The 19,472-nt window shown below is 37.5% G+C and overlaps 1 protein-coding gene across 3 annotated transcripts in view; it reads left to right on the top strand.

The window, feature by feature from the left end:
• LOC131165598 (phosphatidylinositol-3-phosphatase myotubularin-1) overlaps nt 1–19,472 on the top strand; it is a 104,561-nt gene that overhangs the window by 10,108 nt on the left and 74,981 nt on the right. For all 3 annotated transcript variants that reach the window (XM_058123532.1, XM_058123531.1, XM_058123533.1), the window contains exons 4-5: nt 830–901; nt 15,470–15,539. In XM_058123532.1, the coding sequence (XP_057979515.1) occupies nt 830–901; nt 15,470–15,539 (142 nt within the window). The remainder of the gene's footprint in view (nt 1–829; nt 902–15,469; nt 15,540–19,472) is intronic.

Genomic DNA, 19,472 nt, shown 5'->3' with positions numbered 1-19,472 from the left:
GATCGAAACCAGTCAGTCGAGGTTTTAAAACTTTATTTGGGATTAATGCTAAAATTTTTAAGGTTCTGGTGGTTCCTTCTGGATTGGTGACGGAGGAGTTGTGTTTTGGTCTTGCTTTGGTGTTTGCTGCTTTCTGGCGGTCCCCTCTGGATTGGTAAAGGGATTGGCCAGATCTGCTTTCTGGGGGTTCCCGCTGGATTAGAAGTTACTAATATTTCCTCAAACTGGTAATTTTAATTATTAATATTGTTGAGGCTTTCCTGAACAAATTCTCATTCTTTTTAAGCTCATTAACTAATTGAGTAGTAAATCGTGCTTTGATGAGTACTTTCAATTTTAGCCACCAAAATTGCTTCTTAAATTCTTTGGCATGCCCTCTTTCAATGGTGTTTTTTTTTTGCAAGTAAATGAACCATATTAATTTACAAATATACTATATATTGTATGGTTAATATTCTGAAAAAAAAAGGGGTAGCCCGGTGAAAAAAGCTCCTGCGTATGCTGGGTCCGGGGAAGGGGCGGACCACAATGGGTCTATAGTATGCAGCCTTACCTTGCATTTTTGCAATATAAATGGGTATCTCTCTCTCTTTCTCTCTCCCTCCTTGAGTGTTTATAAATATAGCATGGTGATGGTGCTATCATGGGTATGCTTTTCACTTAAATGGTTAATTATGCACTGTTTTGTTCAGCATTCTCTGTAGAAGCCTCAGGTTTTCTGTCAATTTGGATGAATTCTATATTAGTTCCATGTTCTGATCTCCATATTGACTTGGTGCTTGTTTTATCCTTCATATATTTTGATAATATTTCTCTTTCTTTTTTTAAGAGTGAGGGCACTAGGAATATCATTGCACTTGGCACAATACCATTGGCGACAATTGAGAAGTTTGTCAAACAAGTAAGTTGCTGCTTTTCTATTATTTGATCTGTTTCTTGTCTTTTTATGCCTATATTGTTTTGATTTTGTTTTATATTTTGAGCAATTCTTTGATAAATAATATACTCTTATCAAGAAAGCAAGAGATGTGCCAGAGACACTCGTATATAATTTTTTGAAAAATGATTATCCATGTTTAAGCATGTAAATTTCTTTCAAAGCTTAATGAATTGAGGAAGCATTATATTTTCCTAAAACTTGTCAAGTGCCACTCTTTCTTTTGTGGCAAGGCTCCATAGACCCTTGATTGATAGATGACACCTGCGATGTTTGATTATGATAGAATGGAATGCATTCCACCTGAAATGCTAATTCAATTGTTTGGGTGGAGTAAGCGGACTGGAATGCCATTCTACTAATCCTTTTTTAAAAAAAAACAATAAAAAAAATAAGAAAATGATTAAAAATGGGATGAGCATTCTAGTATGAAGGGACGGGAATGCTGATTCTATTTTCGGAATTGGGTTAAACTTTCATAAAACCAATAAGACCCTTGATTATATTTTTTCCATGATCAAGCAATCCCTACTCTCTCTCCCCCAAATTTGTGGTTGACCTTAAAGCTCAAATCCAACAACGTAGATAGAGATGTGCAATGGCCACATTAGACTTCAAGCACATACAGCGTCTCCTTATCTTTAACAAGTCATTTGTTTTAATCTTGCTATGATTCAAAGTCCAAATGATTGCCATAATTTTAAAAGAGACCTTAGCCTTTCAAATGACATTAATCCAAGGAAAAGAATAAGGAACTGAATGTCGTAGAAGAACAACTTAAGACGAAAAAGAGCCTGAAGAATCCCCAAACCAAACCCTAGAACCACTTCCTGAATAAGGAACAAAGAATCCAAAATGTTTAGCAAATGGATGAGCTCATCAACCTCTCTTTCGACAAGATCACTTAGAAAGTTGAAATTTCTAGCAGGAGTGTCCCTTGTGATTTGTGAAGAATAAAAGTGGTTGGAGTATTATGAATGGAAGACACCGTTCCCACCCTAAGATATTCACAAAACGGAATCAAATTGTCATTATTAGTTTTGAAGCGGGCGAGAGTAAATAACAGTTGGGCATCCTAGGAAAGAAACTTCCAAGGGATCACATGAGAAGCAATACCACTGCCTTTGGCATCCCAATCGTTTTGATGAACACCATACTTAACTTCTGATGACCTTGTGCCAAAGGGAATTCATCTCTAAAGGAAATCTCCATAACCATTTCCCAACTGAAATAATGTTCTTTGAAACCACATTACCAAGCCCTAAATCCCTTTGAACTTATGTTATCTGACCATGTCCCAACTAACAAGGTGATCCTTCTTATTCTCTCGTGTGCCAGACCATAAGAAATCTCGCATTAGCCTCTCAAAAACACTTGCTACCCTCACAAGAACTCAGAAAGGGATAAAAAATAAATAGGGATATTAGAAAGGGAAGCGCTAATGAGAGTGGTATGACATCCTAAGGATAAATACTATCTCTTCCATTGATCCAATATCTTGCCCACTCTCTCAACCACTGGATCCCAAAAGAACAATTGAGGTAGGATTGCCCTTAAAGGAAGGCCTAAATATGGCAAAGGCCAAGGCAAAGAAGACCCACAGCCAGCTAAAAGCCTTAAAACTGTTTGAACCATCTTGATCCATATTAATACCAGCTAGTAGCCACCATACTCTTTTCTATCTTCAATCTCAAAGTCTTCTAAAAAATTTTCAACAAACTAAGGACTTCTTTGAAATTGAGGTGAGACACTGCTAGTCTGTTACCACCTCTTTCCGCATCATAAGACTTCTAATCATTCTCAGGCCTTGAGCATGAACAATCATTCTACTTAACACATCAACCATGAAGGTAAACCAAAAGAGGGAGAGAGAGAGGGGCTCCCCTTGGCTCACTCCCTTGGAAGCACTAAACCAATCCCTAGGCTGCCTTTTCACAATTACAACCATGTTGGTCAAAGATAAACACCCTCTAATCCATTTCTTCCAAACAATCCCAAACCATTCTTTCCCATTCTCACCCATTATCTTATCCAAATAGCCCCAGTCCACCATATCATAGGTGGTTTTTTTTTCTTTTTTTTTCAAAATCCAATTTTAGATAATATTCTCTTCACATCTTCAACTACTTCATTTGCTACCAAAACTGTGTTCAAAATTTGTCTAAGCAAAAACAGATTGGGCCAAAGTCAATGTATCTGCCAAAACCACTTTTATTCTCTTCGACAAAACCTTTCTTAGAATCTTATAGACTCATAACACTAATATGCCTGAAACATCTCTAGTCCATTGATGGTCTTTTGTGAAGGTGCATCTCTCATGAAGGTGAGGTGCGCAACCATAATGGTACCACCAAGTAGAGTTTGCCTTTTTCTCTATCTCGGTCTTCAACTCAAGACTCTTGCTTGGCGTTGATGTTGTCAATAGTTTTCCAGTGAAAGGATTGCCGCTTTCTTAGGGGTTTGTAGTCCGAAATTGGAGGTTTATTCTAAGAGATTTTGAGTTGGATTTATAATTGTACATAATACCTTTAAAGTTGAGCAGAAGGTGTTTAATGTTGATTGCCCTGATAATATTGCATGTCATATTTCAAAATCTGGGTATTGGAATCTGGTGTCTAAAAACATAGCCCTTTTGGCTAAATGGATTTGGCGGTTTCCACAAGAGAATTCCTCTTTGTGTCATTTGGTTGTTAAAAGTAAGTATGGAGACGAGAATGGGTGGGATACTAATTTGAGATTTAGATGTTTTTTAGAGAGTTCGTGGAAAGCTATCTCTCAGAGTTATCCTCTCTGCATTCCCCATATTAAATTCTTGGTGGGTAGTGGTAGTAATATCTGGTTTTGGGAAGATCCTTGGTTAGGGAATGTAGTTTTTTCCACCTCTTTCCAAGCCTTTTTTGCCTAAGCTCAGGGCAGGATGAGTCAATTTCTTCTTTTGTTGTTGATCTAGGTGGTCCTTTGCCTTCTTGGGATTTCCACTTCCGCAGATCGTTAAATGATAGGGAGATGGGAGAGCTCTCCTCTTTGCTAGTCTTGTTGAATAACTGTCATTTTTACTTAGAGGATAGGCGGTCTTGGTCTCTGGTTATTCGTGCAAATCTTTTTTGTGATTTTTTGAATAGGTCAAATTTTTCTTTTCCTCTCTATAGTTCCATTTGGAAGGCCAAATCCCTTTTAAAATTAAGGCTTTTATCTGGTTGGTTGCTCTTGATAGAATTAAGACCAATAACTTCCTGCAGGTTACGAGACCTTTGAAGGCTATACCTCCATACATGTGTTTTCTGCTTTAATTGTTCAGAATCACTTCGCATTTGTTCATTCATTGTGACCATGCTTGGAGTGTTTGGGATAAGCTATTTGGTATTTTAGGCGAATGTTGGGTGAGTTCTTAGAAAGTGGAGGATTTTTTAGCCGTGACTTTTGCTGGATTTGGCAGGAAAAAGGAAAGGGCAGCACTTTGGAAATGTTCTCTCTCTCTTTTTTTTTTTTGGCAGTTTTTTGGGGGTTGTGGTGGAGCATAATGCGCCACATTTTCCTAGGGAAGAAGTAGGTTCAGTTTGCTGGTTTGGGAAAAGATACATTATTTGGCTTCTCTTTGGTGTGTGAGACAAGGGAATTTTAAGGGGTGAGGTTTTCTGATATTAAGCGTGATTGGCGTAATGTGGGGTGAGGTTTTCTGATATTAAGTGTGATTGGCGTAATGTGTTGGAGTGTTAGTTTATTATGTTTTTTTTCTATTTTGTTCTTTAGTATGTAGGTTGTTCCTTTGTGTTTCTTATCTAGATTTTCTATAATTTGCTGAGAAGATGTCTTATTCTCCTGGATGTATATTCTTTTGTGGAAGGATGAAGTTTGCTGCTTTCTAAGGAAGTTGGATCCTTTGTGATTTGATGGCGGAGGGGTTGAGGCGAACTCTTGGGGTTGTGTTCAGGAGAGCTGGAGAAGTCGTATAAAATTTCAGTCGAATGGAAGGGAAAATTTTCTGTGTATGGAGAAGTTCAACAACGGAGGGAGGTCTCAGGATGGGCACACATGCCTGAGGGAGTGGAGTGGAGGCTTTCGGTTGTTTGTCTCTTCTTGCTCTAAAGGACTTGCTGACTAGCAAGGATGACTTCATCGATGACTGGTCTCGTAAGTTTTGTAGTAGAAATTGTAGTTCCAAAAACATACAGGGAGTCAATTTGCAGCGTGAAAGGTTGAGCAACTTATATAGATTCTTGCCATACATTTCCTTCACTGATGTCCTCAAAAGTTTTTCGGCGAAAGGATCATTGCTCTCTGGGAGGTTTGGACTCCGAAATTGCAGGGATTTGTGGGATTCTCCAAAAGAGTTTCCAGTTTCTTCACAATTTGATGGCAAAGAATATTTTGGTTTAAATTTGAAAACTTAATGATAGGTCTAGAGGCTTCATCAAATTTAGGCCCTTAGCTAATGGGCTTCCTCCGAATGGCTTAGTGAAAAAAGAATGATTTCTAAATGAGTCGTAAAGAAAACTACTTCTTAGCCCACTAAATGTTGAAGGTGTGGGCCTATCTAAAAGAAATGTTTTAGATGAGGCTCCACTAGGCATTGGGGCTAATAGTGGTGGTGTTCTTTTGTCAAATAAAGGGGATGTTGCTAAAGATGAAGGGCTAAGTTTAGAACTAGATTAGAAGGGAGATACCATTGGTTTGAAGTATTCGCAATGTGGAAATTTGTCATTGATTAACGTGCAACAATTGAAAGTTCTCTCTCCTCTTAGAGAAGGAGATGGTAAAAGTTTGGTGCAAGATTGCAATGATGCTTCGAGTCTAAATATTATTCTTGTTCAATAAGCTTTTTCTTCACTGGATTTTGCTCCATATAATGTGGCGTAGTCTCAGGGTGGTGCTAGTTAGACGATAGTTTCATCCCTTGGTTTAGAAGACAATGGGTAGTATGTGCATTTGAAAAAAGTTTGTTGGTAGATTAGTTGAGGATAATGTACGATTTTGCAGTAACTTGTCAAACCCCCAAATTGTGGGTTTGAAATTGATTGTGATGACCAAGCGCCTGTGAAAGATGAGTTTTGGCATGTAGCTCTTGGAGGAAAGTAGTCATAGGAAGATCTCTAAGGATGCTTAGGTTGGTTTTAATATTATTTAGAACATGAACAACTAGGTGATAGACTTAACTCTAAAGGGTTCTCAGGCCACTTCTCCTATTCTTTAACAAACTCTTGTTGATATTTTTGATGTTCATATTTTTATTATGGGGGATTGAACGTTGATGGGATGGAAGTTCCTTAGGAGGTTTTGGTGATTTCTAATAATGAACAAGGTATCCTTCATACTATTAATACCATTTGCCAAAGAGAGGAGTCTAATGAGGAGTTGCCACTGCGTCTAGCTAGTCCACCCCCTCCTCCTCTGGGGATGGGGGGAAGACTATAGAGACTTGCTTAAACTCCTTGAGGACATGGGCTTAAAGTTAGCGAGTCCTTTAAGGCAAGAGTTGAAGGTGGGGTTAGGTTTTGGAAGCTATGGAAGATTAAAAAAGAAGGTTAAGAATGAACTTAAAAAAAATTATCTACTGGTATTCATCTTTTCAAGAAACTAAACTAATCTCAAGAGCATTGATTGGGGGGGGGGGGGGGAGTTGTGAGGAGCATTTGGGAGGGTAGATTTAACTATGGTCTTAACTTTCCACAAATTGTTGAAATTTATATCAAAATTTCTGCTTTCCATCACTTTAGAAATCGAAATGGCAGTCAATTTCCATTGTAGAAATATTCCATTGAAATTTCTATGTATTATCCAAGATTTATTGAATCTCAAAATTTTAGTGAAATTTGTCAAAATTTTAACTATTGAATGAAACATCTGTGACGTTCAATTGGAGATTTAATTCAAATGTGGAATTTCTCTCTCTTTTTTTAATCTTATTTTTTTGAAGTAAAAAATTAGTACACTTTGTTGACCATCTAAATTATCTGTATTTGTACAATTAATAAATAATATATACACACACACACTCACACATAAGGCGAATATGTTTATATGATTATTATTTTACAGCTGTTGTACCGTATACGGAACTTACCTATTGTTGATGTATTTAATTATGATGTTTTAGTTCTAAAACTCGCATGATTATGTCTATCAAGCAGTCCTAATGTTTCAGAGAAGAATCCCATGCTTTATTACTGTCCCATCATTTTTTAAAATTGAAATCATCTCCATTCGAAATCTCTGTAATTTTGAAGCATTGTAATTTTAGTCGGGATCGAAATTTAAGACCTGGGAAGAAACAAGGTATGCATATTGCACATAAGGACATTTTAGTCTTATTCAATTTCATTCCGGTAGTGTACAAAGCTAACTAAACACTGCAATCATATTTCAGATTTTGTTCGAGGTTGAATTCTATGTTCTAAATTGAATTCAAATCTGAATTCCATTCCCCCCCCCCTTTTTTTGATGAGAAAAGAAATTTTACAAGAGAGAGCAGAATGTACGAGAAGGATAAAACAAAAAGGAAAACAGGGAGATTAAAATCCTCCCTTTACATCAAAAGGAAATAATTACAAGTTTCCAATTCTAGGCCTAAAAACCAAAATCAATGCAAGAGAGCCAACCAGTCCTGCTGCATGTCTTCCAAAGAGATGTGGGTAAAAAAATGATAATCTCTCTACTCCAAAGCAAGTTAGTAGACATAGCCACTGCTTTGAAAATTCTAGCATTCCTTTCCATCCAAACACACTAAATTATAGCCATAATGGAGCATCACCTTAAAGGTTTCCTATTCTCTCCTTTAACAAAGCCTCTAAACATGATGGAGCAAAATGTCTTCAATGTGGATGGACACACCCAGCTCTCACCAAATATACCAAAATTTATTCCAAATAGGCAACGTATTAGGACAATGAAGGAACAAATGTGCGCAAGTTTCTCCTCTCCTCAAGCAGAGGACACAGTATCCTGAAACAGGGCTTTGTTGGGTCTTCTCTTCTGAAACAAATCATTGGTATTAATTTTTCCGAGTACCCCAGTCCAAATGAAAGCTTTTATTTTTGAGGGAGCATTGGCTTTCCAAATCAATGGATACAAAGAAAATTTATCTACAGTAAGGTCACGAGTCAAATAAGAGAAGGAGGAATTACAAGATAATTTGCTAGAAGTATCTAAGCTCCTGAGCCTTTTGTCACTCCTTAGATGATTATGACAAGAATCAAGCAGCCTAGTCAAAAGGGCCAGCTCATTAATCTCTTTCTCGTTAAGATTTCTCCCAAAATGGAAATCCAAGAACGCCTTCCTCCTTGCAGAAGAAAAAAGGCGTGGAAACAGGAGTATCATTTAGATTTGATACACGAAAAGACTAGGGAATTTAGTAGACAAAGTTCTATCCCCCACTCAATGGTCTTCCCAAAAGCGAATTCACTCCTCATTACCCATTGAATACTGGATCCTAGGAAGGAAATAATCATAAATCTGAAATACATCCATGGGCTCGGATAAGTAATATTTTTTCCCCCACTCGCCCATAAGAAATCTCTCATAAGCTTCTCCAACCTCCTTGCCAACCTAACAGGAACTCTGAACAGAGAAAGGTAATATAAATGTGTTGAAGAAAGATTGATTCCATTCCTAAGACTGAACTTAGTGCTTTTTTCTAGGGAGCTGAGATGTCTCAACGTGCTTCATTCTAACTTTATTCCTCCATCCTTTTCATTTCAAAATCTAAACATACCTTTCCTCTACCCTATTTGCAATCCTAAATTGTATTCTTTCATTATAAATCCTGAATCCAAATATTATCTTCCAATCTTGGCATAAAATTCATTTTTACCTTGTCCAAAAATTCCAGAAAGTTTCCCTTTTAATTGGATCCTTCAGATCCCAATAAAGAATAGTAAATTGTTGGATATTTAGTCTATAAACCTCAGGGTTGTTTTCCCTTTTAAAAAATCCTAAGAAACCAAAACCGTAACCCATCATAGGCAGTCTTCTTCTCTACTTCAAGGATTGCCTTGTTATAGGCTTTGCTGGAGCAAAAAGTTAATTAGCTTAGGAGTGGGTACTGAACTCAATCTGGAGTTCCGTAAACAACTCCAGCAACTAGGAAACAGCCTCAGTACATATCTATCTGGATGAATGTTTCATGTCTCACAAGGAAGTTACCGTGTGGAGCTTTACCCCCTCATTTTTTTCATGTTGCTCTTAATGCCCCAATATAGATTCACATGTTTTGATCCTAAAATCCTATATACTAATGCTTTAAATGATTTTAGTAAATTTTAATCAATTTAAATGCAACATATACTATGAGTATTGGCTGTCATCTTAGTTGTTTTTGTTGCTATTGGCAAGAAGAAGCATGCATATGCTACTTCTCACTACTTTATTGATTATAAGTGAATTTTTTGTTGAGATGATAAAACAGTATATATTAAGAGAAAAAAAAGTACAAGCAGTAGAGGAAAAGAATCCTCAAAGAAAATATAAATAAAAATTAAGACCACCCCAAACCAAAACTGCCCACAATTCAAACCACTATTACCTCCACCCAAGACCCTGCCTAAGCTTAAACAAAATACCACCGAAGAAAACCTCTTTTCAGACCTTTACCATTGTAATTCATGGAACATTGCAAATTAGGCAATACCTGTTGCCCCTTCCTAGTCTTGATTATGCCTTCATCCAAGCGAACTTCCTTTCCTTCCCAGTCTGGTAGCTGCATACCTTTCTTATCCAGCATATGTTTAATGCGAGACACAAAATCAGTATTTATCTGATTCTTCTCAGTCTTATCTTATGCCTCTTCTGATTCATCATTCCTCGTTCCAAGAACTCCCTCTAAATCATCCATTGGAGATGAAGATGAGGCCCCATAAAATCAGAATCATCTAAACCATAACCATGTTCACGAACCTTATTTAAGAAAAATGCTTCATCCCAATCACAATCACAATCACTATCCATGTCACCACCCTCATGTGATATGTCTCCCCACTTCTTCTCCAACGAAGTTCCCTAGTAACTTTCTGTTTAAGACTGTTTTCATTCCATTTGAGTCTTCAATGTAAAAATTACCATCATTGTGTTTTGTGAGGAGCTTAACTGGCTTCCCATTTGCCTAAGATTCTTCCCAATTGAGTCATCCCTAATATCCTTGCTTTTCTGCCTCCCACGAGTATAAACCTTTAATGTTGCTTCCATATCACTTACCTATTTTCAATAAATCCCTTCCCCCCATCCATCTGCCCACCACTTGACTTCTCGTGTTGCTCATCCACCCAGTCTTACCCTGTCATAGAATAAGTACCCCAATGATGTTTCTCCTCTGTTTTCTCGCACTGCCTGAAACCAATTTTTGCGATGCCCATCTGTGTCGTCAGTCGTCACCCATCTCTGCAGCCACTTTTCAAAACTTTGGGCTTGGTTGTAAGGTGATTTACCTGAAACCAAAGGCTGCTCAATGGAAATTCTCCAATGGACTTTGACCCTGATATCTAATAGAAAGACTTTGCAAACTCGGAGATTTGTCTTGGGCTTGCTCCAAAGAAGACAAGTTAGTTGGAGCTTGCTGCCCTTTAAATACATTTGGGTCAAACCCAGAAAAGCCGACCCAAGTTCAAAGTAATATGTATAATCCCAGCTCACCCAACTCTAAGCCGACTCCTTTATTCTTGGTCTCCCAACCCTCAACTTTCTCCGCATCACAAACCCTAGCTGAAGCAATGTCCATTGGACCATCTGCTGCCACCATGCTCACTGGAGATTACGCCATACGTCCACATTTTCTGCAACTGCTGGACCTTTGGTGATAATCTTCCAACCAAGGCATCCTTTCAACTCCGATCACTGTTTTGTTGTGCAGGCCAAGGTCTTAAGTTTCGATTTCGACTTAAATTTCAAAGCTCCAAAAGTACGGAAATTTCGATTTTGATTTCAATTTGAAAAAATAACGGAAATTTGTAATAAAACATGGAATTTTATGTGAAACTTTAGAAATGGTTAACAAACATAATAATATAAGTTTTAGGACTAATATATTACAAATTAAATACATCTAGGTTTTGTATGAGGTGGAAAAGTTGTAAAATAGTATGTGTATCAAACATATTTGTAGGATAATGTACATTAAATATATTCAGTTAATACAAATGAAATTCATAAATCATTTAAATATTATTTATTGTACAAATAATGATAATATAGACATGAATGGTTAAATAAAATGTTATTGTAAATTTATTTTTTCATATAATTACAAAAGCACTTGTAATAATCTTTTGTTTCAATAAAATAAATAAAATAAATCAAGATAGAAATTTCACTTCACTCCTAAATTTCTCATTTAAATTCTAATGAAATTTCATCGAATAGTTAAAGTTTCGACAAGTTTCGCTAAAATTTCAAGATTTCGATAAATTTCAGATGATTCATTGAGATTTTGATGGAAATTATGCAAGACGGAAATCGACTGCCATTTCGATTTTGAGGGTGATGGAAATCGGAAATTTCGACAGAAATTTCGACAATTTCGTGGAAATTTAAGACCATGGTGCAGGCTCCTTCCCTAACTCACCCTTGGGATTAGGGATCTTTTGGCTTACCTCCCACAAACTCCAAGGCTTCAATGAAGCCGTGCCATTTTCCCCCTTTCAACCCCCTTAGAATGAATATAGAGTTTCTCTTGTTGTTCGAATGCACTCCCACTTCGAAGAATTTCCCTTTGCGTTTCGATCTACTCGCCACCTAGAAAAGCAATCTACCAAATGTCTTGTGGTGAGAGAAATGCTCCAAGTTGTAAATTAAGGGAGATAAATTCCATACGCACCTTGCAACCAAAAGGGTGACTTTGATTCACTAGTTTCTGAGTTGAGATCTAGATCTCTCCTCTAAATGAACAAAATCCCCATCCCGGAACTTTTCCAAACGCAGTTCGAAAGATTTGAGGAGATTCTAATTTCTCATCCATACTTTCTTTGAACCCGATTTAATGATGAAGGAGTGCTTTCGTAGGAGATAGAGGGAGAGCTAAAGCTAGAACGAGAGTGAAAGAGAGAGCATTTTGAATAGAAGAGTGTTGGAGCGAGAGAGAGAGAGAGAGATTCTCGAAGATCTATCGTGCAGGAGAGTATGATTCTCAAAGACCCGTCAGAGCAAATAGAAAGAGAGACGACAGAAGAGCACTCGATAGGGTATTGCGAGAGAGACTTCTAATTGAGGAGAAACTGCTTTCAAACAGTCGTCGAAGGAGCACTAGAGCGAGAGAGAGACATTCGGCATTTCAATATGTAACTTTAAATTTTGAATATGCTTAGAGCTTATTTGATTATAAGTGAAAGTCCAACTAAGAAATCATAAATAAAAAGAAATAGAAAAATATAGAATGCCATTTTTGTACTCTTTTAATCTTTAATGGATTTTTTGTTATCCAAAAAATAAAATATAGAATGCTCATATGTTAAAAAAAGAACAAAAATGAATACAAGAGAACGTATTTTACTCTCCAAACTAGGTGTTAGAAAAATAGAAAAAAATAAAATTTGAAAGAACTTAGAATACGGGCACATATAATTTAATGAGAGAAAATTTTGGGTTTTCTTTAATGGTAGTTGTAAAGATGCATACTAAATGTCAAGGAGGATATCCCCAAAAAATAATTTTTTTGAAAAAACACCAATTAAATAATCAATTTAAAATTGAATTTCTAAGCTTCAATAAAGGGTAAACAGAGGAGAAAATGCAAAAAAAGGGGCTAAAAAACCTGTTTTAGTAATTCACAACTAGTTTGGCTTTGCAACAGGGCTTGTGATGGCTGTACGGTATTGTAATGGAACGTAACAGCCGTTACGATTGTGAATTGGCGTACCTTTGAGATATCGTACCGTAATGGTCTTGGAAGCCACTTATTCCATAACGTAATGTCCATAATGGCCGATACGCACTGATTTTAATAGTATGGTAAAAGCATGCTTTATTTAATGATGGACTTGAAGGGAAAACATTTTAGAGTTGCTGCCTGTCTGTAGTCATATTTCTAGAAATTTTTAATGATTTATTGGCCTGGAAGCTGCTTTCAGTTTTGGGTTTTTCCAGCCAAGGTGGCTTGCTAAAATAGATAATAAATGGTTTGAAATTTTTGTCTGCTTTCAGCTGGAGATTTCTCTCGGGATGGAATACTCTCTCTTCCTCTCTCCCCGCCCTCCCTCTTTTGTTTGCTCTTGCAGGATTGAGCCGTGAAATCAATTGTAAAATTCAGTAGATATGAGCACGCATTCAATTCAGTTTGAAGGATAGTCCTTCAATCTGAGGTGGGCAAAATTGGGGTAAATCAATTTTTGTTTGTTCTTGAACATAACCAAATCATGACAGATGGGTGAGGTTTTCTACAGGTGCTGCTAAACGGTTTTCTGATAGTTTATCTTTGGTTGATTGGCTGGGTAGAGGATGTCAGAGTGTTTGAATGGGTAGCATGTGTTATTGTATGGTGCTTCCTTTAACAGATTACCGAGGTGGGGAGATTTTTGGAGACAGGGTTGGGGTGGAAGGGGAAGAGAGAATTCATTTTTTGATCCCTAGTGGATCTAAAGGTGAAGGGTGGCGAAGCTTTGGAAATGAATTTTGTGAGTTGGCAAGGGATCTCCATCATGAGCAGCAAAGAAAGATGAATGTAAACAGAGAGATCATTGGTCATGTAGTCAGGTGGTGGTGGCGGCGGTGGTGGTGAAGAATGTTGAAGGTGGAGGTGGAGGAGATGTGGTCGCAAAGAAAGGACAGATGTGTTCTTGATGTGGTGGTGAATTGCAACTGAAGGGTTGAGCGCCAGAAACCCTCAGTTCTTGTTCAGAGATGTTGACTCTTACAGTCAAGGAAGGTAGGGTTGCTCATTGCTGCTTGAGTAGTGAAGGTAGAAGAGGTGGTGAGGATTTCTTTTGGAGAGGATGTGGAGATGAAGATTGGGCTAGTGGCTTGTTGATTGTTTTAGACTTTGGCCCAATTATTTATTGAAGGAGGAGCTCTGTTTTTATGTTAGCCAGGCCAGGCTCTTGAGAAAGCCCTTCCCAGGTGGGCCAATTGAAGGATCAAGCCCATTCCTCAAGTCTTGATGTCAACTCAAAGCCCAAGAGACACATTAATACTCAAGGGTCTGATTTATATTCTAATAAGGATGGGAGGGTTTCTTTAGTGGGGGCTCAGGTAGTGGTGAGGCCCTATATGTTTGTTATGGCAAGAAGCATGAGCAGAATTTTTGGGCAGGGCATAATGGCTTGGGAAGGGAGTTTGTAATCAAGGACAGAAGGGGGAATCTTTGAGGTAGGGCATAAAATTCAATCACATGGAGAGAATGATGAGAGTTAATGATGGTTTGTGTCAAGAGGTTAATAATTCTGAGAAATAAATGTATAGTTCTGAAGGTGTACTAGCTGCGATCAGTAAAGAAGGGGGAAGGTAAGAAAAATATTTGTAAAGAATTGCATAAATTCAAACATGTGGGGAGGCAGGTTTTTGAAGTAGGCAATGCTGGAAAGTTTTATGTTGTGGGGCGGAAGGGGGGGGGGGGGGTCTTAAAATTGCTTCAAGTCAGAAAGAAGAAAATTGGGGGAATATCTCAGAAAGCGATAGTGGTTTTGATGGTGACTTTGCTTGTGATAATGGCTTGGATGAAATTTGCAAAATTTTGGATTATATTTCCAATTTCTCTGATGCACTGGCGGGTATTTCTTATGTTTTTTATGTGCCCCCATCTCTATTTGAAGGTCTCAATAATGTATCTATTTCGAGGGGGGGGGGGTTTGAATGAGAATTTTGCTGAGTAATAAATGTAAGGATGGGAATTCGTCCTACCTATATGGAGAAGGTTAGTGAGCAAGATGTTGTTGCACAAAAAACATTTGGATGGAATGGAAGTGTGATTGGCTGATTCTGGAGGAGATGATGTTTGATTGGATGGAGCTAAAAGCAAAGAATAAAGGTCAGCAGGACTTAGCTAGGGTTTAGACCTCTATCAATTATGGGAAGGGTTTAAAGAGGGGTTTTCTTAACTAGATTTTTTTAATTCATTTCTTTATTTTTATTTTCTTTTTGGTTTCCTTTTTACCTTTTGTTTTCCCTGCTATGAGGATTTCTTATCCTGTCCTACATTGTAATTTTCTTACCTCTTTCTTAATATATTCCTTTTGGGATAAAAAATAAAAATGCTCCCTCACAATTGTGTTGGTGTCTGAGTTGTCAATGGAGATGATGCACTCACTTGCATTAGAGATGATGCACTGTTGCCCCCAACAAGGATGATTCCTTGCTTCCATCTAGTCATATAGTTCTTCCATCTAGCCTTACAAGCATCCAAGTCTTATTAGTTAGTTTGATTGTATTGACATTTTCTGGCGTGTTTGTCAATAATAAAATTATTTTGGTTATTTGATTGTTGAAATTGAAGCTTGTGTAATGGAATGATTTTTTGATGGTTTATTATGTCTTTATATTTACGGTTTTGTGTGAGTATCCTTATCTCTGTGCTTTTTATATCGTCATCTTTATGTTTATTGTTTTGTGTGATTGTAGGTTATGAAAGTTCCACCTGCTCCTCGTCAATTGGACAAGTCTCCTTCGCGAAGACTTCTCCAAGTCATTGGTATTACATCATATAATTTATCATTGGTAAATGTTTATTAAGATTCATTTTTCTTGTTAAATTTGTTATTGCAATTTTAAAAAATCATTTAGAAGGAATTGAATTGCTATGAAGAACTTAAATCTTCACAGCAATCATTCTTTCTGAATGAATTTTAAAAATTGCAAGAACAAATTTTATTAAGTAAATGAACTTAATTATTTAGCATTAAATTCTATTGAAATAATTGGTGTAACTGTGAAGTCAGCTTTTGTTACCTTAGTGCCTAAATGGGATCGGCCTATTAGAGTGATTGAGATCAGACTTATTAGCTCGATGGCTAGTGTTAATAAATTAATTGCTGAGTTTCTTTGCTGATTGGGATGATTGAGGTTTTGAGTGTCACAATTTCTAGATTGTAGGCTGCCTTTGTTTTTGTTTGGCTCATTCTGGATGCTGTTTAGGGGCCAAATGAAGTTGAAGATTCTGGGAAGAGTAGTAGGAAATTCTTTAAGGTTTGATTTGAAAAGGCTTATGATGGTGAAATTGAAGTTTTTAGTGTGGAATGTCAGATCAAAAAGGTTTGGGGTAAAGATGGTGATGTTGGATTAGAGGTTGTTTATTATCAACTAACTTCTTGGTGGTAGGCACATTCTAGATGCTGTTTAGGGGGCAAATGAAGTTGAAGATGCTGGGAAGAGGAATAGGATATATATATATATATATATTTAAGAAGTTGTATTTTGGGAAAAAGCTTATGATAGGGTCAATGGAAGTTTTCTGGGTGCAATTTTGGATAAAAATAGGTTATGTGTCAAGATAGTGAGGTTGTTTATCATCAATTAATTTTCAAAATGGGGTTATTGTTGGAGATGTTTCAAATTCCAGCAGTTATTGGTTCTTTATTTTGTGGATTAATGGCAGCAGTTTTTTTTTTTTTTTTCTTCTTGTTAATTTTCAGCTGTTTTTTTTTTTTTTTTTGTTTAATGTCTTCCAACAGCTAGATATTAATGGTGGTATTTGAATGGTCAAGTACCATTAATCTGTTGCAATAACCGGTTAGACGTTACTCCTCTATGCAGCCTTTAAAAAGGTTGTCTCCAGCCCTTTCCAAAACACAACCAAAGAAACATATCTCTTTTCTTTCTTACATACTTTTTCTCTTCATCATCCTGTAGTAGTCTCTAGTAGATATCTTCTTATTATTTTCTTTCTATCATCTTATTCTTGTTTCTTTTCCTTCCTCTACATTGGGTAACCTTATACTATAGCTCCTAAAGCTCTAGAGTTTGTGAGAGCACACAAACCCGAGCCTAGCTGAGTAATCCTGGAGACCATGCGTGCTGTGACTATTTGCACCAGCAGATTTTCTCTGTAGGCGCAAAATCGGTTTTAAGGACAGTGGTCCTGACTCTTACCACGCCTCAGCTTCTCTTTTTGTAATTGTCTCACTAATTTAATTTAAGTTTTTATTTTTATTACATCTTAATTCTTACAATTATTGTGATAAGGTTCATGGAGAATAAATTTGGAAGATTAATATCTATTGAGAAGATTTTCAATTCTGTTAGAGTGTTTTTGCCGAGAATTCTGGAGGGAGTTGATGCATCGGTGTGGTGGAAATTTTTGCAAAATTGATGAAATATCGAAAGCTCAAGGTAGAATCAATTGGAGAGAGGGGGTCATCAGAAATGTAGAAATTCTGGGTCTTTCGATATCATTAAATCCAAAATAAGAGCTCTGTATTTCAGAGATTGGGAAGTTATCATTTGCTTGAGGAGGCACTCAAGGCTGGAAGCCAATTGGATGTGGAGAGTGGTTTTGGTGGAACTTTTGGCCTGAATTTGCAGAAGTGAGATGATGAGGAGGTTGCCAGAGAGTTCAGGTAGATTTGTTGGCCTGCAATCTCAGGGGTATTTCAATTTTGATTCCTCCTGAGATTTGCTGGAGAAAGAGGGAAGTCTGGCTCAGATGTGGGAGGTCTGAGGCTGGTGGTTCATACTATTGAGCCATCAAAATATTGTTTGCAGCAGTTGCTCCATTCGAATAAGGGTATTGGGCTTGATTTTTCTGGGCCTCCTGGAAGATAGGTTAGAAAGGGGAATGCTTGAGGTAAAAATAACTTGGTTTGGGCTGTGAAATCTATCCCCAATAGCAGGGTGTTCAGTGAAGAAGTGTGGAGAGACTGAAGACTTGGTGGGAAAGGTGGAAGTTCTTGAAGTTGGATGCAGATTTTCCTGAGTGAAGATCAACCTTGTCTACTGATTTGGATGTGAGTTCTGAAGTTTTGCAGTGTCAAGATGTTCGAATGGCAGTATGTTCTGGAACTGCTGGCGAATTACCAGTTTGCAATAATGTGAGTTCTTATGATGCTAATTCAAAAGCTAATCAGGAGAATGATTATATACCTTTAACTTAATTGGAAAGAATGTGATTGTGGATGACTGATCATGGAGGGAATGAAGTGGTTCCCTTCAAAAGCAACTGGTTGTTTTTATTCAAAATCTTTTAAGATAGAAAGGGGGATTGTGGATGACTGATTATGGAGGGAATGCAGTAGTTCCCTTCAAAAGCAACAGGTTGTTGCTGTTCAAAATCTTTTGGGATAGAAAGGGGAATTGTGGATGACTTATTGATCGTGGATGACTGATCAATTAAGCGGTTCCCTTGAAAAGCAACAGGTCGTTGCTTTTCAAAATATTTTGGGATAGAATGGGATTGTGGATGACTGATCATGGAGGGAATGAAGTGGTTCCCTTCAAAAGCAACAGGTAGTTGCTGTTCAAAATCTTTTGGGATAGAAAGGGGGATTGTGGGTGACTGATCATGGAGGGAATGAAGTAGTTCCCTTCAAAAGCAATAGGTTGTTGCTGTTCAAAATCTTTTGGGATAGAATGGGATTGTGGATGACTGATCATGGAGGCTGGAGGGAATGAAGTTCGATTGGATGGCGCTAAAAGTAAATCTAATAAAGTTCAGATGGAATTAGCAAGGGTTCAAAGCTCTGTCATTTATGAAGAGAAATTTGGGACTTTGGAGAAATCTCTAACGGTATCTCCTTTACCTACTTAAGGGTTTTCTAAGCTTCTGAATGGCATTCTTTTCACTCAATTAATTATTTGTGTGTGTATGCACATTGGGGGCATTTTTTGGGGGGGGGGGGGGTGGTTGACTAAGGAGGTAAGATTGTTAAAATATGAGGTTAATGAGTTGGAATGTTAAGAGGTCTGGGTATTTAAGGAAAAAGGGATTAGTTAGTGGTGGTCAAGCATTCTCCTGAGGTTCTAATGTTGTGTTGATGGGTGTTTTATTGGGGAAATTTGGCCTGTTAGAGGTAAATTGTAGGCTTTTTATTTTCTAGAGGGGCTTCTGGAGGTATTTTGCTCATTTGGGACACTAGGGTGGTTTACTTCTGTGTATGGTCCCCCTATACCCACTTCTAGATCTCACTTTTGGGAGGAATGGGGGACTGTGTATGAATTGCATTTTCCTAGATGGGTTTATGTTGTGAAATTCTTGTCAGAGAAAAGAGGTGGTGGTGGGTTTTTGTCTAGTATGCAGTCCTTCAATTCATTTATTAGACAGTGGGGTTTGAGAGAGATTCAGTTGCAGAATGCTTTATCCACTTGGTCTGTCGGGGAGAAGAGCTGTAGCTAGTATTAATTAGATTGTTTCCTTTTGCCCACCAACATCGCAGATGATGTGAGAGCCCTCACATATTATACACTGCACCTGAGCGTCATGTACCAAACAATTAATGAGGATTCATTACACAGAAATCTTAGGCTTGCTATTAGTTACCTAATGCAACCCTCCTTTGCCTAGGTTTGGGTTTGTTTGTGTGTGGTGTTGAAAGAATTAAAACACTAAGTGCATCACATGCAGAGCTTTTTATGGGATCTACACATGGTTTAATTTTAGAAACGCCTCTACTCTATCTAGAATTGACAGATT

The sequence above is a fragment of the Malania oleifera genome, chromosome 10 (genome assembly GCF_029873635.1).
Source record: "Malania oleifera isolate guangnan ecotype guangnan chromosome 10, ASM2987363v1, whole genome shotgun sequence".
Taxonomy (NCBI): Eukaryota; Viridiplantae; Streptophyta; class Magnoliopsida; order Santalales; family Ximeniaceae; genus Malania; species Malania oleifera.
The sequence above is the reverse complement of the archived record's forward strand: the minus strand, read 5'-3'. Positions and strand labels throughout refer to the sequence as shown.